The sequence below is a fragment of the Semicossyphus pulcher genome, unplaced genomic scaffold, assembly GCF_022749685.1.
Source record: "Semicossyphus pulcher isolate SPU_LCO1_2020_fin unplaced genomic scaffold, fSemPul1.0.p SCAF_8, whole genome shotgun sequence".
Taxonomy (NCBI): Eukaryota; Metazoa; Chordata; class Actinopteri; order Labriformes; family Labridae; genus Semicossyphus; species Semicossyphus pulcher.
In genome coordinates, this window is record NW_027211759.1 from 1,620,785 (window position 1) to 1,648,475 (window position 27,691).

General features: G+C 45.1%; 4 protein-coding genes across 4 annotated transcripts in view; 3 read left to right on the forward strand and 1 right to left on the reverse strand.

Annotated features, from left to right (window-relative positions):
* Positions 1-4,511, forward strand: part of itga11b (integrin, alpha 11b) — a 28,297-nt gene extending 23,786 nt beyond the window's left edge. The window contains exons 23-30 of the mRNA XM_069685971.1: positions 158-241; positions 373-481; positions 601-714; positions 855-938; positions 1,524-1,634; positions 1,885-1,980; positions 3,704-3,817; positions 4,097-4,511. Of these exons, the coding sequence (XP_069542072.1) occupies positions 158-241; positions 373-481; positions 601-714; positions 855-938; positions 1,524-1,634; positions 1,885-1,980; positions 3,704-3,817; positions 4,097-4,174 (790 nt within the window). The 3' untranslated portion in view covers positions 4,175-4,511. The remainder of the gene's footprint in view (positions 1-157; positions 242-372; positions 482-600; positions 715-854; positions 939-1,523; positions 1,635-1,884; positions 1,981-3,703; positions 3,818-4,096) is intronic.
* Positions 4,512-6,577: 2,066 nt separating this feature from the next.
* Positions 6,578-13,131, reverse strand: fem1b (fem-1 homolog b). Its single transcript, XM_069687285.1, has 2 exons — positions 12,627-13,131; positions 6,578-11,476 (listed from the first exon to the last, which is right to left on the reverse strand). Exons 1-2 carry the CDS (start codon positions 12,872-12,874, stop codon positions 9,841-9,843), a joined length of 1,884 nt encoding a protein of 627 aa, XP_069543386.1. The 5' UTR covers positions 12,875-13,131; the 3' UTR covers positions 6,578-9,840.
* Positions 13,132-14,028: 897 nt separating this feature from the next.
* cln6b (CLN6 transmembrane ER protein b) lies at positions 14,029-19,638 on the forward strand. The gene is made up of 8 exons (XM_069685973.1): positions 14,029-14,090; positions 15,686-15,809; positions 15,944-16,042; positions 16,126-16,314; positions 16,443-16,498; positions 17,803-17,925; positions 19,132-19,260; positions 19,491-19,638. The coding sequence occupies exons 1-8, from the start codon at positions 14,029-14,031 to the stop codon at positions 19,636-19,638; spliced, it is 930 nt and encodes a 309-aa protein (XP_069542074.1).
* A 2,808-nt stretch (positions 19,639-22,446) lies between these two features.
* Positions 22,447-26,468, forward strand: calml4b (calmodulin-like 4b). Its single transcript, XM_069687029.1, has 6 exons — positions 22,447-22,520; positions 22,606-22,636; positions 24,138-24,278; positions 24,933-24,938; positions 25,461-25,643; positions 26,242-26,468. The coding sequence occupies exons 1-6, from the start codon at positions 22,518-22,520 to the stop codon at positions 26,337-26,339; spliced, it is 462 nt and encodes a 153-aa protein (XP_069543130.1). The 5' UTR covers positions 22,447-22,517; the 3' UTR covers positions 26,340-26,468.
* Positions 26,469-27,691: the final 1,223 nt, after the last annotated feature.

Sequence of the window (27,691 nt, forward strand, 5' to 3'; positions counted from 1 at the left end):
TTAATGAAATATATATAGTATAAGGTGTAAGTTACAGAATGGGTCACATTGTGCGACACACACGTTTTTGTTTCAGGTTCATGTGGGGACTTTGCTTTCCTGAGAATAACTCATCACAATGTCCTCACAAGTCATTTTGTTTGCCTATATGTGTCAGTGAAGGAGAGGAGGGGTACCCAGACGACAACATCATTGACATCTTCCTCCCTCTAAAGTACCAAACGGACCTCCTCTTCACCAGGTGAGACAGTGATAAGCTAAACATTACATGATTACATTATGATAGACTGTTATCACAGCTGACCTAGGCATGCTCTGGGTGTACAGCACTTTAAAGGTAACAATGATAAGACTTTCTCTTCTCGTCTTCAGAGACCCCAACCCTCCTCGCTTTGAAATCAGGGCTGACAGATCTTCTTCCTCTTCTCCCCTGAAGGACAAACCACACAGCAGCTCTTCCACCTTCGACCTCATTTATCACGTGAGTCGATAAGAAAGGACAAACCAGAAAGTAGGAAAGTTACGGGAGCTAAATACTGTAGACACACCATCCGTGAATAACTCTCACGTCTGTCTCACTCATGAACTGATGGTCTTCAGATCCAGAACCTGGGCATCTTCTCAGTGCAGGACATCCTGTTCAGAGCCGACGTCTGGGCTGTGACCAGGCAGGGGAACCAGCTGGTGAACGTTACAGACTTCAGCATCGAGCAGGTAAGAAGGGAAAATAAACTTTAATGGTCGATGTCGGGATGTTCTCAATCAACACATCTGAGCAGATAATAGCTTTGAATTTCTTCTGTGACTCTGAAATGCTTCTTGACAAACCCTTCTCTTCGTCCGTCTCTCAGCAGGTAGCTGGGTCTCCCTGCACGCTGCCTCAACACCGAACAACCAGTCGAGTTACTGCTGAGGACCTGTCTCATCTGTCGCAACTGGTAAGGCTAAGCTCTCCAACACACACCACTGCATAGCTTGATAGGTACACGACCCACAGGGACGTTTCCTAAATGGGTTGATGTGCTAATGTAAGGCAGCACCACGTCCTCATACCCACACAGATTTTTACAGGATGAACACGCGGCTAACTTTAAAAATAACGCAGTTTCCACCAGAGTATGTTAGCATTTATGCTGACCTCACGTGGGCTTTGAACCTGGACGACTGGGGAACAAGTTCCTTCTTTTTTTGATCCATCCATTACCCCCGACCGCCACCCCACACTGACCTTATCGCTCTGTATACTAATACATATATATATACATAATTTGTCCTAAACGCCGCTTCCTAATTAGAAATGCAAATATGTGTTGAATAACATACGGTCATACATGTTTGTGATTAGGTCCAGCTGGAGAGGAGCGAGGGGTTAACAAACGCTGAGCTTGCTTCCATCGCTGTAGCTAGCTTGGATAGCATGGGCATCCACAGTTGGCGGTGTGTGAGACACTGATTGGGATGTTTCACGACATCCAAGAAACCTGCAGGACTCAGGCGGAGTGTCTTTGTGTGTCTTTGTGCAGAACCGCAGTAACAGTGTGAGTGTGGCGGTGCAGTGCAGACTGCACCTGCCGGCGTCCAAGGAGCTGAAGGTGATCGTCCGAGGAAAACTTCAGCTTCCTGCTCTGCTCGAGGTCAGTCCTTTCAAAATAAAGTCCCATGGGAATCTCTACCCTTTAAGTGCCAGTGAAAGATCAGTGAGAATGAATAATCTGTCCTTATAAAGTCTTATCTGTATAACTGAAAGGCTCATGTAGTTTAGATTATGATTTGACCTTATTTTTGTTGAATTAACTCTTTCTTTACTCTTGAGCGGCTGCAGCACGAGAACTTTCCCCCGGTGAGGGATTGATGAAGTTGGTATTTACTGTCGACCTGTTTCAGGTGAGCTTCAGGTCCCTGGAGTTACTGACGTCTGCCTCCATCCAGCTGGAAGCGTCCAGTCCCATGTTTCTCCAGGAGGACAGACCTGTCAGACAGGTACAACTTTACACCTGACGATCACAGACTAATGATAAATATACTAATCATTTAGGACGTGGCTGAACAGGGCTGCGAGTTCATACTGCAGGAGAGTGACGATAAACAGAGAAGGGGTCAGCCGTTGTTTGATGTTTGTTTTTAAGTAGGAGGAACTTTTGAACTGAAGACAATCTTCCTCTGATGTATTTAGTTGAATGCTGGGGCACTAAGACTCAAACTTTAATGTAAACATTTGGACATTATTCTCCAAATGTTAAACACCCAGGGAAAAGAAGGAAGGAACTAAATAGAAGCGAATCACAACTGAAAACCAGCTTTTAAAACGATCAAACCAAAGAGAAGCTGATCGATGAGTCATCGGACAAAACAAGAGAGAAAGACGAAAGCTGCTGAGGAGCATCACCCTCCTTCCACTGAAGGAGTCAGCACGAGTGCAAAGATGTCAGACACACACGCAGGTGAACGGTCCACTGGCACAGGCCGCCTCCTCTCTGCCGCTCTTCATACTCACCTTGATTGTTAAGTCGGCACAGGTGAGCTAATTACCAGCTGCACAGATGGTGAGAGCAGCACCTGAAGAGCACAGGAGAGATAGACACAAGTTCTTAATTTCGTGACTCAATAAGTCTCTGATTAATTTGTATTAATTTACTTATTGAACAACTGTTCCACCTCCTGCCAGCCTCCTAACCAAACTGTGCATTCAAAGTTACAGTTAAACTGGAACAGTTGTGTGACTTTGCTGCCATCTGCTGGTAGAAATTATTATTACAGTGAGTTGTGGCGCACAGCTAACTGTAATAAGAGCTGCAGATGTTCAACATGTGGAGAAGGGGGTGGATGAAGTTCTTCGACATTCGTCAGTTACAAGAGCAAACAAAAGAAACAAACTGACGTTAGAGACGGGGACAGGCAGCCTTAGTGTCTGTCAACATCACAGAAAGGATCCCTGCAGACGTGGACCTTTTGTTTCAGAGGAAGATGATCTTTATTAACCAGACGTTTCAGTGCTGGCATCTAAGCCACCAGACTCCATTGATAAAAACAGTGATTTAAGAAAACAGGGGTTGCTGGTCAGCTGCTGCCTTGTTGATCAGTCTATAGTGTTTTTGTGTTACACAAAAACTATGTTGGATCCAAACAAACAGTGTAAACACAAAAGTCACACAATAACACAAATAAACTTACAATTCAGGACAGCAGGTTGATCAACAACTCAAGTTTTCTTCATAGTAAAATCCCTGTTTTTCTGAATGGAGTCTGGTGTGTGTGCAGAGAGCGATGTAACGTCTGTGTGTGGTTAAAACAATCATCTTCCTCTGTAACAAAAAGGTCTATCTCTGTAGGGATCCTTTCTGTCATGTTGTCACACACTTAGAATAACAATCTGAGCCTGTCAGTGGAAACAACAAGAACTTTTAGTGGACGACCTTTGCCCGCTGAAGCAATCTTCATCAAGTAGACCCTAAATCTGTTAAACAGTTCACAGGATTAAAAATACCATACTATATTTAACTGTTTAAACTACACGATGTTTGATATAATCATGGGACTCTGTTTGCTCAGTAATTGTCTTTAATCTTCTGCTGTTTGCTGGATTTATTTTCCTCCTCATCAGATAATTTGCTGCTGCATGTCAGAGGCTCCGATGTGTCAAAGGTCAGAAGAGAATAAATTAAACTCAGCAGGTGGATGATGTGGATGTGTTCTGTGTCTGCAGATAATCCTGGAGCTCAGGAAGGAGGAGGATTACATCCTCCCTGTGTGGATAATACTGGGAAGCTCACTGGGAGGCCTGCTGCTACTGGCCTTACTGGTCCTGGCCCTGTGGAAGGTAAAGCACACACACACACACACACACACACACACACACACACACACACACTTAAACACACCTTCAGAGACGTGTTTTTGGCTGTTTTCTATTGGGTTCTATTTTAATGATGTTTAATTTAGAACAATTTTCTGCTTTTGGCAACAATTTGTCATAAATCTGAAACTTTGTCTGCTTTAAGATTCCTTTAAACAACACATTACCTTTGGTCTGTTGGGTTGAATTCTGAGCCCCCGATCATTCTGAAGTTTAATCTCAGTGTACTTTTTTTTTTCTCAGCTCGGCTTCTTCAACAGACGGAGGAGACAGGAAGAGGAGGAGCCTGTAGCCAATGGAAAGGCAGCAGAGGAGCTGTAATGTGTGGGCGACGAAGATGCCGCATCAGCTGATCCTCGTCAACTTATCAAGTCACTAAATGATCACGACTCCTGCACATGTGCAGGTTTGGAGCAGTTAAACACAAGTGAAAGGCGCAATAATGGAAGTCGGACAAAAAGTCAGTGGCTTGTTGCTGATAGCGGTCGTACGGAAGAGGATAAGGGCCAAATTTCATGGAAAAATGTATTTGAGTTCAGAATTTAAAATTAGAATTCCGACTTCATTTACAGAATAAAAAAAACCTTAAAAGAATTTGAAGCAAGAAAGACAAAAAAATTCTGAATTCTGAATGTTTGCAGAAAGAACAAAAAGTCAAACGGGAATACAAATGTCAGATTTCTGATTTTATTTGTAGAATAGTTGTTTTTTTTAGTCCAAATTATTTTTGTGTTTGTAAACACAAAATATTTACAACACTTAAAAACAATGTAAAGAAATCGTGTTCTGGCATCAGCAGCAGCTCGACACCTGGAAAAACCAAAGGACAAGCTTCTCCTCCGCCATCGTTGTTGACTTAGTTGATATCAGAAGTCCCGCCCCTTCGTGATGTCGATTGGTCGGTGAGGGATAAGTGACACTGACGAGCGCAGCGGTGTCCCAAAAGTTAGACTATTTTCAACACTCACTTTTACTGAGGAAGTATTTTGTGCTGAAAACGGCTCTCTGCGTTGGTTTGCACTGATGGGCACGGCCGGAGAAAGAAACGCTGTGAGTGGACACAGGCCAAACATCTGAATGAAAACGTTTAAACACTTAGAATCTTTTCTCTTAGACTTTTTGCACAATAAAACAAATCTAAGAGTTCTGTCTGAATTCTGATTTTAAACTTGCAGAATTAAAAACATTGAAATAGACATAAAAGACTCTTAAAAGATTTTAAAGTTAGAATCTAATCAGATTTTGTCAGACGTTAACTCTGCCTAACACGGTTAACCAGCTGACTTTAACTAGTGACCCTGTCTCTGGCGGTTAACTGAAAAAACGTGGACTTAACGAGTTGATGAGGATCACCTGAATGCATCACAAGCCTCCACCTGTCACTCAGGGACCCTGATGCCCCGCCCCCCAGCCAATCAGCCACACCCCTAAACACATGACCACGTTTCATTGAACCCAAAGGGTCTACCTGCAGCTTCCTGTCTGCAGCTTCCTGTTTGCTTCACTGTAAAGATAATTTATGAACCAGCTTCAGTCAGAGAACAAACTTCTCCTCAGCACGACCACCAGTTATTCAAACAGGTTCATTATTCACACGGCGTGTCACAGAGAGAGACAACACAAGACTACCTACGACGGCTGGTTTTATTTCTCTTTATACGCAGAGAAACTGTAAATGCATCTTATGAACACACATTGTATATTATTAAATTTATATCTGACGCACTTTTGTTGTATAAAGACAAACTTGAACTTTTTGTAAATACACACGTGTTTGAATAAATAAGATGTGGCAGCACGGTTTGATATGGAGTTGTAGTTTGTACAGTTTGTACTCATGTGTGAGGCTGCCCTGCATTTCAGATGTTCACTATTTGTGTTAATAAAGGAACAAAGCCCCAAAAATGTGGTTTGTTATTTTGTCTTTAAACACAAACATATAAAACTTTTAAGTCATTGACTTTACAGTTTACTCGTCTTTCATGAGACGGTCTCATTTATTTCCTTAAAAACAGCTCGACTTAGAAACAGTCAAACCAAACTCCATTCAAAAAGCATTTTAAACGTTGTCTGTTTCTCGTCTTGCAGACACACCTGACAAAGACCTTTAACAACCCTGCCTCCTGATGTAGTTCTCTCAGCATCCTGATGTAGTTCTCTCAGCATCCTGATGTCGTTCTCTCAGCATCCTGATGTAGTTCTCTCAGCATCCTGATGTAGTTCTCTCAGCATCCTCTCAGCCTGTTTATTGTCATTAAATCTCAGTAACATCTGTTTGTTGTGGCTTCATAGCGCTGTAGTGAGACAGATCTCAGCCCACGTGTGACTTGCTAGATACAGTGAAACTGCCACTCAGCGGAGACAGATGGACAGGCGCTCCACAGCTGAAACAGAACGCCGGTAGTTGGTGTCCATCAGAGAAATCCTGGTACTGATCCGAGCTAACAGCTCATCACACTGGGCACTGGTCAGCCTGAAGGAGCTGGAAGCAGCAGGAGAGTTCATCAGACACAGCTCAGGAGGAGGAGGGAGGTTAACCAGGTGGACTTTACAACCTAACAGACAATCTGAGCCTGTCAGAGGAAACAACAAGAACTGTTAGTGGACGACGTTTGATCAGACGCTCCTCTTTGACTGGAACCTGGCCAAAAAATAAACACATTTCTGTGGACAAGCTTTACCACTAATAAATATATAATAAATAATACGACTGCTGAACACGGGTAAATGTAGACAGAAGACTTTTAATTTGACAGCATTCATTAGGCAGGAAGTATCACAGCTGACATCTTTGAGCGTCTCCCTACACGTGAATCTTTGGCTTCATTTCAGCCACAGAAAAAATCTCCATCAGGACAAAATGAGGCTCCTGCAGTGTTAAATAAAAAAATAACGAGCACTTTTAATTGCACATAAACACCCCCTCAAACCCTTTAAACACCTGTAATGCCCGGTCACATGATCAACAGACACCCTGCTGGACAGACTCAGAAGAAGAGACGCTGGATTTACACGTTAACAGAAAAGAATTCGTGTCACATTGTATCCAGAAAATCTAAAACATGGTTTAGTTATTATTCCTGTTGCATCTTTCGGTGTAATCAGGAGCCTCGGTGGCCCTGCAGGTATTCGCTGCTCCTGATTCACTTTGTTTGTTTCCCAGACTTCTTTAACTCCGAGGACGCAGCCTGACTTCAGACATCCTGCAGCGTCAGAGAAAACAACCAAAGATGTAAGACTACACGTGTTCAGATGTGTTGGGGGGGAACAAGGTGACGACTGTGGAAAGGTTTTCTGTCTTTAGCACAGCAGCTAATGATTCATCTCTACTTCTGTCTGTAACATGTTTGAACTGTTAAATGCTCCATGCGAGTTGGGAGAGTCCAAGATTGCGTCTTTAACTGGTTTTGTCTGAACTAAAGTCCAAGCTGGACGCCAGAGACGACGACCTTAGTCCAAGCTGATTGTGAGCGTTGACATTTTGGTTTCTTAAAGTTTGATGAGTAAAAAGTTTTCTTTTCTTTAGAAAAACGAAAGAAAAAGCTGCTTTGACGTATTTCAATCTAATTTCAGAAACATTCGATGCTGTTTATGAGCCTCAGTGAGGACGAGTTTCGCGTCACGACGTTTGAAGCTTTGATAAAAACTGATCATTGAAACAGACATTTTCTTTAAACAACTTTAATCTACAAGCGTGTAAATGATCCCGATACGTTTGGGATGATCGGCCGAGCAGTGAAGACCTCGAAGAGCAGAAGACTAAAGAGGTCAAAGTGAAAGATATCGACTCTAGTTCATTTTCTGATGTTGACTTTTACAGCGTGAGGTCAATGAGTGTTATTCTCATGCATGAGGAGTTCAATCTGCAACCAACCTGCCAATGTCTGAGCGCTTTGAGCAGAGGAAATAAAAAGAAGAACATTGGGACAAAATCAGTGTCTAACATTTAGTTAGGAGTCATGTGGGAGAAGAACCAGAGAATTAACTCCTGAAAACATTCATCGATGAGTTGATTGAGGGGAAATAAATGTGAAGCTTTCAGTCTCTCAGATGAGAGTTTGTGAAGCTTGTTTCTGTTTCATGTTTAGAATTTTAAAACTATGAACAAAACTAGAAACATAAAGGAGTCACTAAGCAGTTTGAAACGGTCAATCAGTCTTAGAATCAGCGCGTCTTCTGCAGTGAGGACACGAGTGGTGCAGAGTCTCTCCGATCAAACAGATTTAAACACACAAACAGCCTGACTTCATGTTTCCTCGTAAGCCGAGCGATCCTCTCTGAAGGACACGGAGACGCGTCGGAGCAGCTGTCTGTTCGGTGAAGAGCTAATGAGCCTCCTGTGAGAGGCTCTTTCCTCCCAACATGCGGACGAACTGGAGAACTAAACAGACATTCACATCTGAGCTGAGACTCACCGACTCACAGACTCGAGATCTTTGGCAAAGGAACAAACTCTGAACCTCACGTGGACCTGAATGAGGACTCTATAGGACCTTTCATGTTAAATGAGCTGCACATTAAAACGTGCTCGTTATTTTCAGACTTCACAACCAAAGCTGCCGAATAAAACGTGGCGTGCGTACGGAGGAGGATAAGAGCCACGTGTGACAGATGTATTATCCGACTTTAAACTCAGAATTTTGACTTCATCTGTAAAAGAAAAAACACATTTAAAAGAAGAATAAAAAAATAACAGCAAAAGATAAATTTCTGAGATTAAAGTTTCAATTTAGACTTTAAAAAAAATCTTATTTCCAACAATAAAAAAGTCTGTAGTGAAAATAAAGTCAGAAATCTGACTTTTCTGAAGACAAAGAAAACATTAAAACTTTAAATACAATATAAACATTTTAAAAATAACATAAAATAAAACCTTAAACTCAAACACATTTGTCACACGTGGCCCTGATCCTCTCCTGAACACCAGACACTTCACTTCCTGTTTCTGTTCTTATGTTCTCAGATAAAACTTTCAAAATAAAAGCTCATGTATGTAGAAAGTACAAGAACACGATGGAGGAATATTTGGTTTAAAATATTTGTTAAACGCTAGAAAAAGTTTTTCTACATGGCCAAAAGTATGTGGACACCCAGACGTGGACGAGGCTCGGCCAACTCTTATGTTGAAATACAAAAACGACGACGACGCCTCGTCTCCTCTAATGAGTCGCCTTGCTTAGTTAGAAACACACAGACATTAAACCTGCGATGAGGGTCAGGTGGGAAACAAGATGAAACAGGGTCTGAACCAGGCGTCTACAATATCCTCTCTGCTGTCACAGTGACTCAAACACAAGCTGAACAAAGGGATGTGTACGGGGCGGTCTGCATCCTTTAGACCATACAGAGCAGAGAAAAATGACCCTCACTAATCTTTGTTACCAGCAAACCCTTTAAAAAGAACGGATGGTGAACTGAAAGCCTGATGGGAAGACGTCCGTCCAGCAGTCACATCATGAGTCTTTACTCTGAGTCCTCTCGTCTCTGTCGTTGTTACAGTAAAATAAATCAGTGAAACTTTCTGTGGAATTAAAAAAATAATGGCATCATCTGAGGGGTGAGTGCAGGAAGCAGGCGAGGTCAGTTTGTCTGTTAGCTTCTCCACAGACACTCATTCATCCATTCAGTGTGCAGCTCCTTCACACTCACTCACTCACTCACTCACTCAGTCAGTCAGACAGCAACATGGCGGCTCTCCGGCGAGGAGATAAGGCAAATCAAGAAGCAGCGTGGTGATGATGTCACTCCTGTCGTCTCTCAGCTGGAAGTTTCGTCTGAACGAGCCGCAGCCTCAGAGACGCAGACAGACCCGTGGCTGCTGGTTCTTAGACATTAATACTTAAATAGAAAAAAACACGCAACCCTCTGTTTATAAAAATGCTCAAAAACGTTTCACACTGAACATCACCCTCAGCACCGTTTGGATTCGTTAGAAAATTATAAGAATTTCATTTAATAGAGCAAAGAGTCCGTCTGCTCGGTCCGTTTCAGTGGAACTCCACAAACTCCTCCAGCGTTTTGGGGATCTGGTTGCGGTAGGTGATCTGGTGCTGCCGCACGGCGCGCGCCGCCAGGCACTTCAGGCTCATCTTCATCTGCGTCTTCAGCAGGATCTCCGACACACCTGTGGTGCTCTTGTCCAGCGGCGTCTTCTTCTGCTTGTTGGTCATGTCCGTGTGGGCGCCAGCCTCCACCAGGTTGATGATGATGGCGTGCAACGTGAGGAAGTCGCTGATGGGCCGGTTGTATTGGACGATGACGTGAAGCGGGGTGTTGCCCTCGTGGTCGACAGCGTTGACCTGCGCGCCGCAGTCCAGCAGCAGCTTGGTGACCTGAGCGCTGGGGAAGCTGCAGACGTCGTTGGTGTGGAAGTCGTCGACCGGCGTGCTGGAGCTGATGGCCAGGTGCAGCAGGGAGGAGCCTTCACGCGAGCGCGGGTCCAGCTGGATCAGGTTGTAGATGTGCTTGTTGATGCGTGCGCGCTCGTCCTCGCCGCAGGTGGTCTTGGTTGAGATGCAGGCCAGGTACAGAAAGGTGAAAACGTTAGACTCGTAGTTCTCCATGGCCTGTGGCAGCTCGGATTCCGACGCCGTGTCGACTCGAGACATGCTTCTCTGAATCTCCACCACGCTGCAGCTCAGCACCTGCTCCACGGCCGACGCCAGGACCTGCTCCTTCAGGTGGACCATCTGCGAGAACACCTGGGCGAAGCGCAGCAGGTCCTTGTGCGTGTTGCGGTTTCCTTTCTGCCGCAGCCGGAGCGCATGAAGCCACAGTTTGATGCACTGTTCAAACTCCATGTTATCGGCATAGACGGCGCCGCGGTAGATGATCGGGTGAGACACGTCGATATTGTCTGAGCCCAGGATTCTCTCCCGGATCATCAGCCCCTCCATGTGCAGAGCGTCCCGGTCCACCCGAATGGCTTCCAGTTCTGCGGGCGTCTGACACTCGCAGCGCCCCCCGTACGCCTCGATGGGCGGCAGCAGCTCCTTGGTGATAATGTTCTCAGGGTCGCGGTAGCGCTCAATCATGGCCATGTTCAGGTACTGGTACGTCCTCTGGATGTCATAGTTCTCCCGGTCGTTGGCGAATGAGGCTCCCAGCAGCTCCAGGGCCTCGATGCGGCTGCGTGGGTCACAGTCTGCGTGCACCAGCAGCAGCTCCACCACATCTGCTTTGCAGCTCTCTGCTGCCACCTTCAGTGGAGTCATGCCGTGTCCATTCACCACCATGGATGCCTGACAGCGCACCAGCTCTTTCACAATCTCCAGATGCCCCGCCTCAGCTGCAAAGTGCAGGGCCGTGGCCCCGCAGTGGGCCTTGGCGTTGGGGTTGGCCCCCTGCTCCAGCAGGAACTTCACTACGTCCGTGTGGCCCTTATAGGCGGCGATCATCAGGCAGGTGTTGTTGTACTTGTTGGTGATGCTGATGTCAGCCTTGCTCTCCACCAGGTATCGGACGATGTCAAGGCGCCCGTCGAAGCAGGCGGCCCGCAGCGGGGTGGAGTTGGTGATGGTGGTGTGGTTAACGTTGGCTTGGTGACTCACCAACAGGCGCACCACCTCAAAGTGGCCCGCCCCCGCTGCACACCACAGCGCTGTGGCCCCGTCGATGACGTAGCTGCAGGACAGACAGGAGACGGTTTCAGTTTAAACATTCAGGGTGTATTTCAAACGCAGAAGGCCTGCAGTCTGATGCACCAGTGATAGGTCAGTTCTCCATTAAGTTAGGGGTTAAAGGTCAACATATGTTACACTTCGTTAGTTTAAAATAAACAACTGTGTTGTTGATGTTTGGTTGCATCACGGAGACAGTTTTTGTCCTAACTACTCCAGCGTGCAGTGAAGAAGATAACAGCTAATAGCTAGCGTTAATGCTTCGTCCTAGTTTACCTACCTTTTGGTTGCTTGGTGATTATGAGATGATAACAACACAACTTTAATCTACAGTTAGAGCTTAAAAGCTAAAAGCAAACATTATAATGCTAATATTATGCTGTAATTACACTTTGTGTAAATAATATTATGATGACATAATATACTGGTGTCATTTGCAGCTCTTCATCCTCCGAGAATCCCACCTTCCAAAACGTTGAGCCATGCCAACCGTTATTACTGGAGGACTTTACACCAGAAAGAATCATGTAATGTCTAAGTTGTAACTTCTGTCTTCACTGGAACTTTTCTAGCCAGTAAAACACCTAAAACGTTCTTTGCTTCTTACACTGTAACAACTGAAAAGTACAGAGAGACGGGGTCAGGGAGACCTCCCTCAGAACTTAACTTGTACTCAAGTGTTTGAGCAGGAAGAACATAAAATAGGTTTCTATCAGACAACTGAAGGAAACAAAATAAATCTTTACTTGTTTAGGTTTGTTGTACTACCGCACCTGCGTGTGACGTCACTGAGTGGGTGTGGCGGGGTCAACAAACCGGTTGAAGGTTTCAGCTCAAGGAGAGCAGGTTTCTGTGGCTGAGTCTCATTTTCTCTTTTACCCCAATTAACAACAACAACGTTTGAGTTCTGACGCTGAACAATACTTTTGTCTGCGCTTACTGTGACACATTCAATGTTTCCTACAAACCCCTTTTATGAATTTGGACTGTTGGTTTTATATTAATTTATAGACCAAAAAGATTGAGTGATCAGATATGCATCTCTAGTGTCATTACTTAATAACATTATTGGTCTAGTCTACGTCTGAAGATCATTGTCATCACTTCCCAAAGTAAGAAGAAAATAAGAGAAATATGAACATGGCAGCTCTCACCCGTCAAACCGAACCGTGCCGGTCTGTTCCGTGTCCACTCTGTAGTGGTCCAGGAGCAGCCGGACCACTTTGTCGTGTCCGTTCCGGGCTGCGATGATGAGAGGAGTGGACCTCTGCCCGGACAGCTGGGTCACGTAGCTCAGCAGGTACCGGGTCTCTCCCTCCGAGTGGTTCAGCAGCAGCGCGGCCAGGGTCAGGACTCTGCCCTCGCTGGCTGCCTTGTACACGTATCCGGCCAGAGACTCCATCTGAGCCTGAGAGGTGGCCGCTTTCTTCGCAACTGGCGCCCGCAATGTCCAATCCTCCGAAGCAAGCCGCCTCCCATTAAAAAGTCCAAACCGGCCCCAGGTCACGCATGAAACAGGGAGCTTCTCCGTTATGGCAGAAGGAGAAACGTTACTGCCCCGGGCTGGCGAAGCTTTACAGCCTAACTGTCCCACACTGAGAGCGTCCAGCTTCTGGGTTTCTGTCTCCTCGAGCCGAGTATCAGGCGTCAGCTGAGGGAGCTAGCCGGTTAGCTAGTGTGCTAACGTTAGCGAGCTTCTCATCAAACCGCCACTTCAGAGCTCAAAGTCGAATTATTCTAAAACGTTTCTTTGTTATTCGGCGTTAAAATAATCTTCTGGATGCGTTTTGGTTTGACAACTAAAAAAGCGTCAAAGATTTCAAAAGCAAACAACAGCACTTTCACCTTTTGCTATCTAGTCATTTGCCGGAAGTTGCCGTTCAACGTAGAAGTACGTCCGATTGGAACTCTCCCCAGTTAATAAACGTTCCACTAAGATGTCTTCCGTTTTTTCAAACCCTGACCCTAATAAACACAGAAAACGCACAGAGGAATTAAAAAAACATAATAGTCTGTAAATATGACCTGTAACAAAGTTAAAATAACTAAATACATTTCTGATAAAAAGTAATTACATTTTCTTAAACTCCTTTGTTGGGAGAAGATTCAGAAGTTGTTAGATCAATTTCCTCTTCGTAATTCTGCTCCTTTTCTTTACCTTCAAACTATTTTAGTATCATTCAAACATGTTTACAGACATTCCTGATCTTTACAGTGAACTGAGCTGGAGCAGAAGCCTCTGACAGTGCTCATCTGACACCAGACCGGATTAATGCTGCCTAATAAAAAATCTGGGAGGAGGTTTATACAGATTACAGGATTATCTGCTGGTGGATCAACCTGCACAGAGGCGGTGGGATTTTACCATGATATGATTCAGTTTATTTCAGTCCACTGAGAGGACCCACAGTCGGCTGCAGACTGAAACTGAAGGAAAAGACAGGAAGCATGACCGAGGAGGATTTCTATTTGAAAGCTAATTAAAATAAATAATACTGCAGCTGTTTTTAACTATAATATACACGACTTTACAAGACAGTGAACTGGAAAAGAGGGATGCAGCCGCCCGTCAGGAAGAGACAGAACCCAGCTTTGCATGCAGCAACTTTCATGTGCAGGTTTGCAAAATTTAAATGTTATAATTAATATGTACATTAATCAACTATTCCATTCTTTCCTAATTCATCCCACAGCTTCATCAGGTTTAAACATCAGCATTTCTTTCCTGTTTTATTTTATTTTATAAATATTTCATCCTATTTTTCTTCATAAGTAGCCGACAGTCTTTCAGTTTGAGAGCACAACTTTAGATTTCATGATCAGATTTTGCAACACAACTCAAGTGGTTCCTGCCCGCACATAGATTTACTCTGCTCGCTTTAACTGTACTTTGATATACACAAGATATTTAAGGAGAAGGTAAAAGAAAACGAGGCAGGTCCTACTGAGAGCTGTGTTATTATGTGACTAAGCTGTTTTGCTTAACAAACAATAACACATATAAAGCGATCAAGGCAGCGGTAGACCAGTAACCCCTGTGTCCTGTGAGGTAAAATGACTGATTCTGTCAGTGGAGTTTGGTGGCTTTGATGAGAAATGCAATGGAGACCTTGCATTGCCCTAGGACAAGACTGTCTGGAGAAGAAATAACTTAATCAATAAATTAATATTGAAGACAGTTTTTTATACATTTATTTTATTCATTTCGGCTTCTAAAAGAGTAACAGGTTCAAAAAGCTTTGGAATGAACGTACATAATTACAACTGCTGTGTTCTGTGGGGAAGCAGACATCAGACTTCATTGACAAAAACAGTAACTTTACCTCAAAGAACAGGAGTTGCTGGTCTATTGCTGCCTTGATTGGTTCATTTGTTTGTTTTTGTGAGTTACACTAATATTGTGGAGGATCTGAAAAAGCATTTAAAAACAACAAAGTCCCACAATAACCCAAAAATCAAGGCGGCAGCGGCTCCTCTGTCCTGAGAGGTAAAATCCCTGTTTTTCTGAATGGAGTCTGGTGTGTCTGCAGAGAGCGATGTAACATCTGTGTGTGGTTAAACAATCATCTTCCTCTGTAACAAAAAGGTCTATCTCTGTAGGGATCCTTTCTGTCATGTTGTCACACACTTAGAATAACAATCTGAGCCTGTCAGTGGAAACAACCAGAACTTTTAGTGGACGACCTTTGACCCATCAAGGATTATGTTGCAGCCATTACAGCCTGTTTCACTGCTGCAGGATGAACACATCGACTGCAGCGATTCCAAAACTTTTTATACCTAAAGGTCATAATGAAGCCAAAATATATAAAACTAGGGCCTCCATAAGTTAAGGCGCAAACTGCCTGGTAAAGAGTTGGTTTGGAGAAAACTGGCTGCAAACAGCATTTTTAAACCCTCTTCAGTCTTCAGCCTCACACTACAGGTGAGTTTAGAGTAAGAACATCACCTGGATGGTGCAGCCTGTCTTTAAATGAACCAACTGCTCAATTTTCGACTGTAATTTCAGCACAATTTCAGCTGTTTTCTTCCTTGAGCTGCTGATCTCGGACTAATCCCATCGTTACAGCTTCTTGGCTCTCCTTCACAGGAAGATGCATGTAGAATGCAGTGAGAGGCTCCGACTGTGTAATCAGCTGCTTTAGAGAATCAGAAGAATAAAAGATGTTTGTGCACATGATTCTGTTATCTCTGACGTGTTTCTGTTCTGCAGCCGAGCAGTCAGTTCTGCAGAGATGGAGCCGGTTCTGTCATGTAAGTCTCGGTTCCACCTCGACCTCTGGCTCTGCTTCACCCTCCAGAACTGGATCCTGGACGTGGGCCGGCCCGTTGCAATGGTAACAGGATGCTACCTGAAGTTTAAGACCTGCAGGATACATTTCATTTTTTAGTCTGCATCATGAAGTTGTTATTACAGCAAACTTGAACTTAACCTCTTTAACTTGTTTTCTGCTGTTGGATCTTTGTGCAGCTCGTCCTCCCTGCAGACTGGTTTCCTCTGAACCGCCCAGGTGTTGCAGAATATCTCCACATCCTGTACAACATCAGCGCTCCGCTGATACTTCTCAAAGTAACTGACACTCAGCACAGACGGAATAATTAACTCTTATAAACACTTGTATTTTGTTTCAGTGACATGTCTCTTTCTCACAGATGCTTGAACGCAGCCCCAGGACGCTGCCCCGCCTCTCTGTCTATCTCGGCATCATCGCCATCGTCATGGGAACCAGCCTTCACCTGGTGGCTGAGTCCATCACGAGGCGACTCCTTCTGATTGGCTACCAGCTGCACCTATCAGTCAGAGAGAACCTGGTCATGAAGGACCTCAAACCGTCTTCACTGGTGGGATCTGAAACATCAGCACATTCACACATCATTAGTTATTAGATATTAATTAGTATAATAATGAGTTAGTATTAGTAAGTATCTCTCCGGTCTGTTCGAGTGATGAACATGGTTGTGTTTTGCAGATTGATGCCTTTGAGCTTCTGTTTTACTTTGACGACACTCTCGGTCATCTCATGTGGTGAGACACATTCATCTGATTGATCCTTTAAAGCTGTGAATCACACATTCATGTTTTTAAACGTCATGATTCTTTTCATTGTTTAATAAAACTTTTATCTTTTCAGTGATGTTTGTTGGTTTTATCCACGTTTTCTTTCTTCACTGCTCCCGGGCTTCCTCTGTGTCTCGCTGTTCAGAGAGTTTAATCTGGATCAGAATGTTCAGGATTTGAAAATTCCAATTCTTGCTCTCCAGGATCAGATTATCCGTCTTACTTTTGTCCTGGTTTTTCAAAGTAAAACTGGATTGGATCAGCCTGAACCAGATATAAGCTGTGTCTCTCCTGAGGGGCTGCATCCTGCATACGTATTTGAAGGCCGATTGCGTCACAGCGCCACGTCAAAGGCTGTCCCATTTCCTTCGGATGTGGCCGACAAACATGTTCTCCTTTTCCCGGGCCACGAAGGATCCATCGGGTGCATCCTTCGTGGGCCAACGTATCCCGATATTTATTGCACGCCAATTCAAACGAGATGGAGGACTCTCGAGTGGACGAGGAATACACTTAAAAGTTTTTCAATTCAATCAAATAGCTGCGATACAAATGTTCCAAAACGAAACTGGCCTTGAAGCAAATTACCTTTAAAGATAATAGCTGCATTACGTTATGTTAGTTAGCCTGCTAGCTCTCTGTTGCTAACTGGAACAGCTGGTGACACAAACAGGAGCTACAGACTTTTAAGGATCACCAAATCCAGATTATCAGCGCTCTAAATCGGATTACGTGCTTCATACTTTGTCCACAGGAGGCGCCAAAATCTACACAAAAAGTCTCCTCAGAGCTGCTTTCCATTAAATTGATATTGACGCTATTTGGTGGATTATTTTATGAGGACAAAATCCCTTTTTTCTTTTACACCCCGTTTGTCTACTTTATCTACTATGTCAGAAAAGTGCACAATATAAAAGTGTGCATGTTTGCCCAGTTTAAAAGTTTCACATCACATTAGTTCCAGCCTGAATCGTCCCTCTGCTGGGATCAGGATCGACTCGATGTTTGGATCAAAGTTTCCCAATCCTTCTCAGACGTTCGAACACAGACTGGAGGTTTGATCAGATAAAAACTAAACTGATTACCTGATCTAATCTGATTCCAGAATTTCTTTTTTCTTTTGAACATTCTCACGATTCGATCAGATAATAATCGATCAGATGATGTTTGAACAGCTGGGCACCGTTATAAACGAGCGTTCTCCCTCTTCCCTGAGTTTTCAGAGGATTTAAATACACAGTAATGAGATTGTTCCTCTCTGTCTCCTGCAGGTACGTTCCTCTCTTCCTCGTCCTCTTCCTCTTCTTCAGTGGTTGTTTCTGTGTCGGGAAACAGGAAGAGAAGATGCCTCTGGCAGGATGGATGCTAATCGTTCCCAGTGCTGCCTACTACTGGTCAGACTGCTTTACTGCTGGTGTTCTGTAACTGAGGTTGACGGGTTTAATCCCTGTAAGAGTAAATGTTCTTCAATCTTAAACTACTGTTTCCTGTTTTTGTAGAATTTGGGTCAAAAGTGTTGAATGTCTCCAGTAGACGTGTTCATCCTGCAGCAGTGAAACAGGCTGAAATGGCTGCAACATAATCCTTGATGGGTCAAAGGTCGTCCACTAAAAGTTCTTGTTGTTTCCACTGACAGGCTCAGATTGTTATTCTAAGTGTGTGACAACATGACAGAAAGGATCCCTACAGAGATAGACCTTTTTGTTACAGAGGAAGATGATTGTTTGAACCACACACAGACGTTACATCGCTCTCTGCAAACACACCAGACTCCATTCAGAAAAACACAGGAGCTGCTGCTGCCTTGATTTTTGTGTTATTGTGGGACTTTGTTGTTTTTGTCAATGGAGTCTGGTGTCGCTCTCTGCAGACACGCCAGACTCCACTGAACAGAACACACAGAACAGGAGCTGCTGGTCTGCTGCTGACAGCTGAAACTAAAGTGTCTGATGAACAAAACACCATCACCTGAGGCTGTGTGTGTGTGTGTGTGTGTGTGTGTGTGTGTGTGTGTGTGTGTGTGTGTGTGTGTGTGTGTTAGTAATAATTGATCAGGTAGTTCTCAGGTGTTGCTGACTAATTACTTTAGTGACTGAGGACAGCACTTAAGGATGAAAGAAGGATTCAAGAACCATGTCGAGGAGTTTGAGTGTTTTTGAGGGAAAGATTGTGTTTGTTTTACCCAACCTTTGACCTTATCCACGACCTTCAAAGGACTTTATCAATCGTTAAACTCAGTCACCTGACATCCATCTTTTCTCCTGGAACGCTACAGCCACTAGAAGTTACTGCCTCACTGTTAAAGAAAGCATGGGTCCTAAAACCTGCCCAGACGACCGACACCATCTTATCTTTGGTGCAAACGTGCAGCTTTCAATGCTAGACTAAACATCAAAGCTTTGCAGAGAGCGCTGCCTTCAGTCTGATTAATAAACATACGACTCAAACAAAATGATGCTAATCTCTCACCTGGGAAGAAGTTAAGTAGCTACGTCAGGTAAAAACAGAAGAATAATGAAGACTAGAAGCTTTGTGTAAATACACAGTGGGGATCGAACCTGTGACCATCAGACCCACTGACGCCTTCTTCCTCCTGTCAGGTTTCTGATCACTGAGGGACAGACCTTCATCCTCTTCATCTTCACCTTGTTCGCCATGACCGCAACAGTGATGCACCAGAGGAGGCGGGGCTTAATCCCCGACAGCAACGGCCTCTTCATGCTCTACAGGTACGCAGAAACCTCCTGCCCTGATCAGAACACATGCAGAGCAGTGACACTACACTGTGCCTGGCACGTGCTAACGTTGCTGGCTAATGTTTTAGCGTTTAGCTTGTTTGCTGCTGTGGTTCACAGTTAGCCCTGACTTTCCTACCTCTACATGCTAACCCGCTGATGCTTAGAAGGTTTTACCATGTTCACATTTATTCTGCAGACTCGTTGAGGCTCTGTGTTTGTAGTTTCTCCTCAGCTCTGTTCCTGGTGGGGGTCTGGGTGGTCTGCCTGTGGAACGACGGTGTCCTGAGGAAGAAGCACCCCGGCCTGATCTACGTCCCTCAGCCTCGAGCCGTCTACACGCTCCGCCTCCAGGAGAACACACAGATGTAACAGAACCACCACCTCCAAAAAGTCCATGTGGGATACGAACACATTTCTGCTGGATGCCTGAAACGAGACCGACATTAGGAGGTCAGGTCATTTGTGCTGGACATGATTCCTCCCCCGATCATTGGATCGTCTAAAACGTCTGAAGAAAACTGATGAGACATCGTGATTCATTGTTTGTAAAAGCCCTGCAGGTTTCCTCCTGAACTTCATTTGTGTCCCAGACTTGATTATTGACCTGAAACCTGAGTGTGACTGTTGATCAGACATCCTGCAGCTGCAGAGACAACACATCACAAACTAAAGATGGAAGAACAGATGTGTTTTTAACTGCAAAAGTATCAAGAAAAATAACAACGGTTACGATTGTTTTCAATGTCGCCCCTGCTGACTGGCTGCAGTATAGCTCATAAAGCCCGCCTCCTCCATGTTAACAGATGGGACATGAGTCAAACTATAAAATCCAAATACACGTCAAATACATTTTTCTCAAACATGGTTTCTGTCATTATAGTTAGTTCTTATCCTGCTGATTTATGTCCACGTGTTCATTTTTCTGACAAGTTTACTTTTAATTAGTTATTTGATGCTATAAAAAGGGGGTGTGGCCTCATGATTGACAGCTCTGTGGACAAATGGGGCTCCTGCAGCGTTCTGTTCCCGAGTAGCAGAGTAGAGGAGGAACGGCGAGAGGAGACGTAACTAACACTAACACTACAGTCATTGAACTTTCCATCAGCGTGAATATCTGCTTCAGACCGACACAAGAAGCTGTTCTGCTGCAGACTGAGCCCACCTGAGGGCTCCAACACGCCAAGGACACCTGAGGGCTCCAACACGCCAAGGACACCTGAGGGCTCCAACACGCCAAGGACACCTGAGGGCTCCGACACGCCAAGGACACCTGAGGGCTCCGACACGCCAAGGACACCTGAGGACTCCAACACGCCAAGGACACCTGAGGGCTCCAACACGCCAAGGACACCTGAGGACTCCAACACGCCAAGGACACCTGAGGGCTCCAACACGCCAAGGACACCTGAGGACTCCAACACGCCAAGGACACCTGAGGGCTCCAACACGCCAAGGACACCAGGTAAAGGTGTGTGTCAGGTAGAGGAAGGGGCGGGCGTCAATAGACACAACGTCTGTGATGTGGGCGTGTTGGTGTTTAATGTTAGGGAAGGATCAGCGACTCCCAGCTAACCAGTGTTGTGTTAATGAAGCAGTGTTTTATCAGAGCTGCTGGGGGCCTCACAGTCCAGATGACTTTCAATTAAAACTCCTGTTTAAAAACGTCTCACAGGTTGATTGTGATTAATAACCGTTTTGTTTCTCATTAAATGCACAGACAGGAGGAAGTGATGATGTTTGATTTAAAATGTAAAAACCTTTTTTTCCTTTGAGTTCTGAAAACATCCTCAGGCTCTGGTTTTAAGTTAATTTGACTTCTTAATGTTTGTGGTGTTTTCGACCTTCAGCAGCCTCACAGGGAAACTGACGGTCGGTTTAAACTGCAGCATGAACACTTCTTATTCCGTCTGTGAGGCAACAGTGTGTGAACAAAGTGAACTCATTAAAGTGAAATACATAAATGATTTCTGGTTCTACTTCCTCTGTGGCCTCTCCTTCCACACAGCTTAAATCATCCATCCATCCATCCATCCATCCATTATCTACACTGCTTAGGGTTGGGGGTTGGGGGGGGGGGTGCACAGTAGAGTACAATTTCTGGGGAGTGCATTCTGGGAAATGAAGGAAAGGCCAAACAAAGACTCATGTCAGACTCATGATGGACTGTGGAAAGAAGGACCAGAACTCGTGCAGCAGGACGAGTGACATCGTCTTCTTCCTTCCTTACCGAAGGTGTAACTGGCTTTGGGATGTGTAATGCTAACAGTGGCTAATGTAGCCTTCAGCCTGCAGGTGAGTCGAGCAGCAGAGGAATGCTAAGACGGTAAATGGACTGCACTTATATTATGCCTTCCTAGTCCTCCGACCACTTAAGGTCCTTCCGGTATGCAAGCCTTTAGGAAGTCAGGTGACGTGGCAAACAGCCAGTCAGTCAGGCTGCTGTGGTGGGGAGGAGCGCTTGATTGGTTTGATAAGTGCAGAGTTTGTTGCACCAAAACTACCACGTTAAGTTGAGGAAAAGATCTTAGCTTGGGCTACAACAGAAACCTGTGACATCTGTTAAACACACACCAGCAGCTGTCTGCAGGATGCATGAACATTAACTTCACTGCCTTCGTGTTGCAGACGAAGAAGCTTTACTGAGTGCTTTTCATACAGCAACAATCAAAGAGACAAACAGACCAGAAAGAGAAAGAGAGTTTAACCAGAGGGAGAGCACAGACGCAGTTTGGACTGTTCATCGAGGCAAACAAATGTTTCAATCTCAAAACACGGCGCAGGGAGGACGGGTCTGACAAAAGACGAACTGCTACAGGAGGAAGGAAACACACAGACTAAATACACACACGTAATCAGACACAGGTGAGACTAACGAGACACAGGTGAAATCAATACGGGCGGGGCACACACTCACACAGGAGGGAAGAAGACAAAAAGACAGGAAGTAGAAGGAGGGAGAAGAAAGTGACGAAGTAAAGCAGGAAATGAAACAGGAAGAGATCAGCTGGAGGACATTCATCAGAGACACTAAAGACGTCTTGTTCCACACATGCACTCTGCTCCCAAACTCCTGGAGAGTTCACCTTTAACAGGAGGGAGGGAGTTCCCCTGCACCTGCCCCTCTGCCCCTCCTCCTCCACATGCAGTCCCAGCCTTCCTCCTCCATCCTCTGCCTCCATTACGTTCCTCATCTTACAGCGAGCGGGATCAGATTCCTGAGCAGCCTGCAGACTCAACCCGCTCACAGGATGGTGAGTTAAAACCTGAAGCTTCATGTTGTAAAGATTTCACCTTCTGTCTGCGTTCACTCACGCTGTTCTCCGTCTTTCATGCCAGGCGAAGTTTCTGACCCAGGATCAGATCAACGGTAAGACTCGCTCATATTTAAGTGATTGTGTCCTGTTGGTGGAGTAAAGGCTCCATCTCTGTCAGAGCACAGAGCGGGATTATTTCTGTCTCACTCTCAGAGCCAGCAGCATGAGCACTGTTAATGAGACAGACAGACAGCCACCCGTGTGCCTGCCTCGGGACAAAGCAGCACTTGTTCCTGTTGGCCGAATTCCTCGACCTGCTAATGTGATTAAACACAAAGGTTTTCTATACCAACAGGTTTCAGCCGAACGAGGACATAAGAGTGTTTGTGCTTAGAAAGATGGAGGATGGAGTTTATTCAACAGCTCAAATGTTGTTTGATTCTCTGCTTAAATAATGGTCAGGTTTGAATCGTTTGCTGCTGTCGGGCAAAGAGGAAGTTTTCATTCCTGATTGATCTGCTGATTAGTTTGAGACTAACAGGTTCTTCAGTCCTTTAAATGTCTGGAACCTTAACCACATTAAAAGTCTGCTCGGTGCTGCACTCTGCTCGCAGACTCGTCTCTGACTGATGCCTTTTGAAACACTGATGATGAACCTCACAGGAAACATGCAGCAAAGCAAAACAAGGAGCTTAAAGAGGCTGAAAGCTGTGTTCCCTCTTTTTAAAGGTGTTCAGACCGAAACTGAAGCAAACTTTCTGCACGACACAACAACATACAAAGTCAGTGCATAGATGCAAAGTGTCACACATACATGCCAAGTTTGCACAGGGCAAAGCAAATGTTTCAAAATCTGTAACCTGATAAGCTCCTGTTCGTCACGTTCAGCCTTTGAAAGGAGCAAGTCAGCGAGCAAACGTCGAATCATTTCAGTTTTCCTAACAGAGACGTCAGAGCCTCCTCCTGTCAGGCACCCAAACAAAAGCTACACCTGTTCAAACCAAACAAGCATTTTAAAATTGTTTCTTGCCGTGTTGCAGAAAGACCTGACAAAACCTGACGTTTCACAACCCTGCATCCCGATGTAGTTCTCTCAGCATCCTGATGTAGTTCTCTCAGCATCCCGATGTAGTTCTCTCAGCATCCCGATGTAGTTCTCTCAGCATCCTGATGTAGTTCTCTCAGCATCCTGATGTAGTTCTCTCAGCATCCTCTCAGCCTGTTTATTGTCATTAAATCTCAGTAACTGTTTGTTGTGGCTTCATAGCGCTGTAGTGAGACAGATCTCAGCCCACCTGTGACTTGCTAGATGCAGTGAAACTGCCACTCAGCGGAGACAGATGGACAGGCGCTCCACAGCTGAAACAGGACGCCGGTAGTTGGTGTCCATCAGAGAAATCCTGGTACTGATCCGAGCTAACAGCTCATCACACTGGGCACTGGTCAGCCTGAAGGAGCTGGAAGCAGCAGGAGAGTTCATCAGACACAGCTCAGGAGGAGGAGGGAGGTTAACCAGCTGTGAGAGACTATGACACGTGTGTGTGTGTGTGTGTGCGTGTGCGTTTGTGTGTGTGTGTGTGTGTGTGTGTGTGTGTGTGTGTGTGCGTGTTGCAGAGTTTAAGGAGTGTTTCTCTCTGTACGACCGTCAGCGTAAAGGGAAGATTGAAGCTCAGGAGCTGATCACAGTGATGCGCTGCCTCGGGTCAAACCCCACCCCCTCCGAGGTCCAACGACACCTGCTGAGCCACAGCATAGGTACACCTGAGACACTCTCGCCTGTCTGTCTGTCTCACCTGTCTGTCTGTCTGTGCTCCTATAATAGTAACAAGATCCTGCAGGTGTGAAATGTGAAGATACTGCAGCACTGTCTTGAACCTCAATCTAAATAAATAATTATTCTTATTACACTGAACAAAAATATAAACGCAACATTTTTGCCCCGGACCCCCCGGACCCCCCCAATACAGTAAAACTGCACAGGTTAGAGTGGCCTTTTATTGTGGCCAGCCTAAGACACACCTGTGCAGTAATCATGCTGTCTAATCAGCATCTTGATATGCCACACCTGTGAGGTGGATGGATGATCAAAGCAGAAGTGCTCACTAACACAGATTTAGAGAGAAATCGGCCTTTTGTGTTCACAGAAAAAGTCTTCAGAGTTCAGCTCGTGAAAAATGGGAGCAAAAACAAAAGTGTTATATTTTTGTTCAGTGTATCTATGAAATTCTTTTTATTTCCATGTTTATTTATTCCTCTCTGTTTTTCTGCATGTAATATGAGTATAAATAAACACACACTGAATTAACATGTTTCAGCTCATGTCATCACCTCTCATGCAACGCTCCTGGATCTCTGCAGAGCCGCGTAATGACACTAAATAAATCAGATTATAATCAAACGTGAGGCGAGACGGCGGCCTGATGCGACTGAGCACCAGAGAGCGGACGCGCTGTGAACACGCTGCTGCTCTGTGATCGTCAGGACTGTGTCTGTGCTCCCTCTGTCATCGCCTGTTCCTCTGTAACAAAGGTCTATCTCTGTCGGGATCCTTTCTGTGATGTAGTCAGAATATGTATTTATAAAAAGCAACAACTATAAGAGAGGTCAGAGGTCGAGCTGGAACGGTTGAGGTTAATATTTCTTTCTGTGCTCATAAAGGGAGCTGATGTCTGTCGTGTGTTCTGGCTGTATAACACAGTTCAGTATCTCTGAGGGGAAATCCTGCACGTCCCTGCTGTAATCACAGCTCACTGTTTCCTCTCAGTTTGTTTAATGTGTTTAACCTGTCAGCAGCTTTACAGGCGGCTTCATGTTATTTACAGAGTGATATTACTTTCCTCCCCCTCTGCAGTGTCCTCACCTCTCCTGCACAGATCGATCATCTGTTCTTCTGCTCACAGATGAGTCAGTCCAGTAACGGTGCTTTTCTTCCTGCAGAGGGGGAGCTCGACTTCTCCACCTTCCTGAGCGTCATGCACCGGCAGCTCCAGCAGGAGGCGCCGGAGGTGGAGATCCTGGAGGCCCTGAGGATGGCCGACAAGGAGCACAGAGGGTTCATCATGGCCTCCGAGCTGAGAGCCAAACTGACCGGGCTGGGAGAGAAACTGAGCGACCGGGAGGGTGAGAGCTGCACGCGCTCAGACTCTTTCAAGTGTTATTGTTCTGCTGTTAATTTTCTTTTTGTTCCCAAACTTTATCATCTTTCTTCTCTGTTTGTGCTTTTATTTTAATCCTGTTATTCACGGCCACTAAACTTGAGAGGCTCGTCAAAGTGTGGAGAGGATTTTCTCAGAGGAGGAAGCTGAGGAGCTAAATAGTTTTTTCTTGAAAAACAAAGCAATCTGCCGGTGAGGTGAAAATAATTCAGCCTTTTCCACTTCAGAGTCTGTGTCTCTAAACAAACACGAACAGAAAGATTGTTGAACTGAAAACCAATAAAAACAACTCGACATGCTCGACGCAGACGCCGTCTGCAGACAGAGCTCTTATTTCTCCGGCTGATTAGATCTCTGCTGCGGTGGAACGTCGCTGTCTATCAGACTGCACAAATCAATAACTATGATGAGTTTAACCGTTTGCTCAGAAAGACTTAAACTTGTTGTTCTCAAAGTTTTTTTAAACGGACACACATCAGAAATGTCTCCTGCAATGACTCGAAGAAAGTTTTCCCGATGAAGCTTTAGAAGTGTGTGATTGACAGCTGTGTGTCTGTTTTCAGTGGACGAGCTGCTGAAGGAGGCGGGCGTTGGAGCTGACGGGCGGGTCCACTGTGAGCGGTTTGCTAAAGCGGTGACTCACTCCTCTTCAAAGCGCTGACGTCCCTGAACACATCTCCGAGGTCCTAGCCGACACGTTAACGTAGCATGACCTGAGAGAAGTCAAGAACTATGTTTGTTATTATTCATGTCTGAACATCAGAGAGCCGAAGTCTTAACATCACTTCCTGTCCTAAGTCTGGCTGATGGGAAATCCTGACTTAAAAATAAAAGTTGTATACAAAATGATTGTTTGATTAAAACGGTCCGTATGTACTCACATGAAGCACACGCAGCATCCTGAGAGAGAGGCTGTGTGGCGAGGCTGCATGAGTGTCAAGAACCTGGACTTTTGGTACCGGTACCTGATTGGTCCTGATAAACTCATGGAAAAACGGTCCTCCTATCAGTGTCATTTTATTCCAACAGAGCTGAAGGGTCATAAAAGCAACAGGGGGTCAGAGTTCATTGAAATGTAGTTTGAAGCAGCATCAGTTAGTCTGACTCAGATTACAGGAGAGATTAAAACGAGCATGTCGCCTCCTCAGGCCTGTTGGTTCGTTACTGGGCCGAACCCTGACTCTCTGTTCTGTCTGCATGAGCACATCTTTACTGTTTGGAGCTCCTCATGAAGGAGCAGATTATTCCGCTGTCAGACCATCCTGTCACGTCCTGTTAGCTGAGCTGCAGCGAGGACACAGAACAACCTTCCTCTGCAGCTCTGACATCTCTTCTTGTACCAGAAGGAGGAGCGTGTGTTTAGGAGTTTGTATCTGGTCTCAGTCGTCTGGTTTCTGAGGGCAGCTCGGGTGATGTAAACTCTGCTCTGTACTCGAGCGTCCCTCCTCGAGCCCTCGGGAGCGGCGGGCTCTGATCTGTGAAGTCTGTCCTCTGCTGATGTCATTGTTATTCACACTGAGTCATTCAGCTTTTAGATGTCTGCTGAATAACCATCACAGCTTACAGTCGCCTCAGGGCCTCACCAGCATGCTGCCTCATTAATGCCCAATAATTCTGGGACACGGAGTTCATCCAGGCGTTACAGCGAGCGGGACTGTACGCTGCATCTGTCTGCACCGTCAGCCTGAATAAGGTCGCTGAGCTCGCTGGAGGGCAGCCATTTGTAAAATTATGTAGATTTTCGAGAGTCGAAAAATCAGAACATCTGAGTAAGTACAAAGCGGTTTCTTTTCCGGCCTCACGTGGCGTCCGTAACCTCGCTCTCCCGCAGGGTACAATCAGCTCGAGTCGTGCTACAGGACTTTACAGTGTCCAATGGGTCAGTATCAACATATAGACATTCAAACACTTTTAGTACCTGTTAGTCATTTAGACCAAATATGTAAGTAGATAATGAACCACAACTCCTCTGGACTTCATGTCTCACCAAAGTCTGAGGTTCTCTGAGCGGCT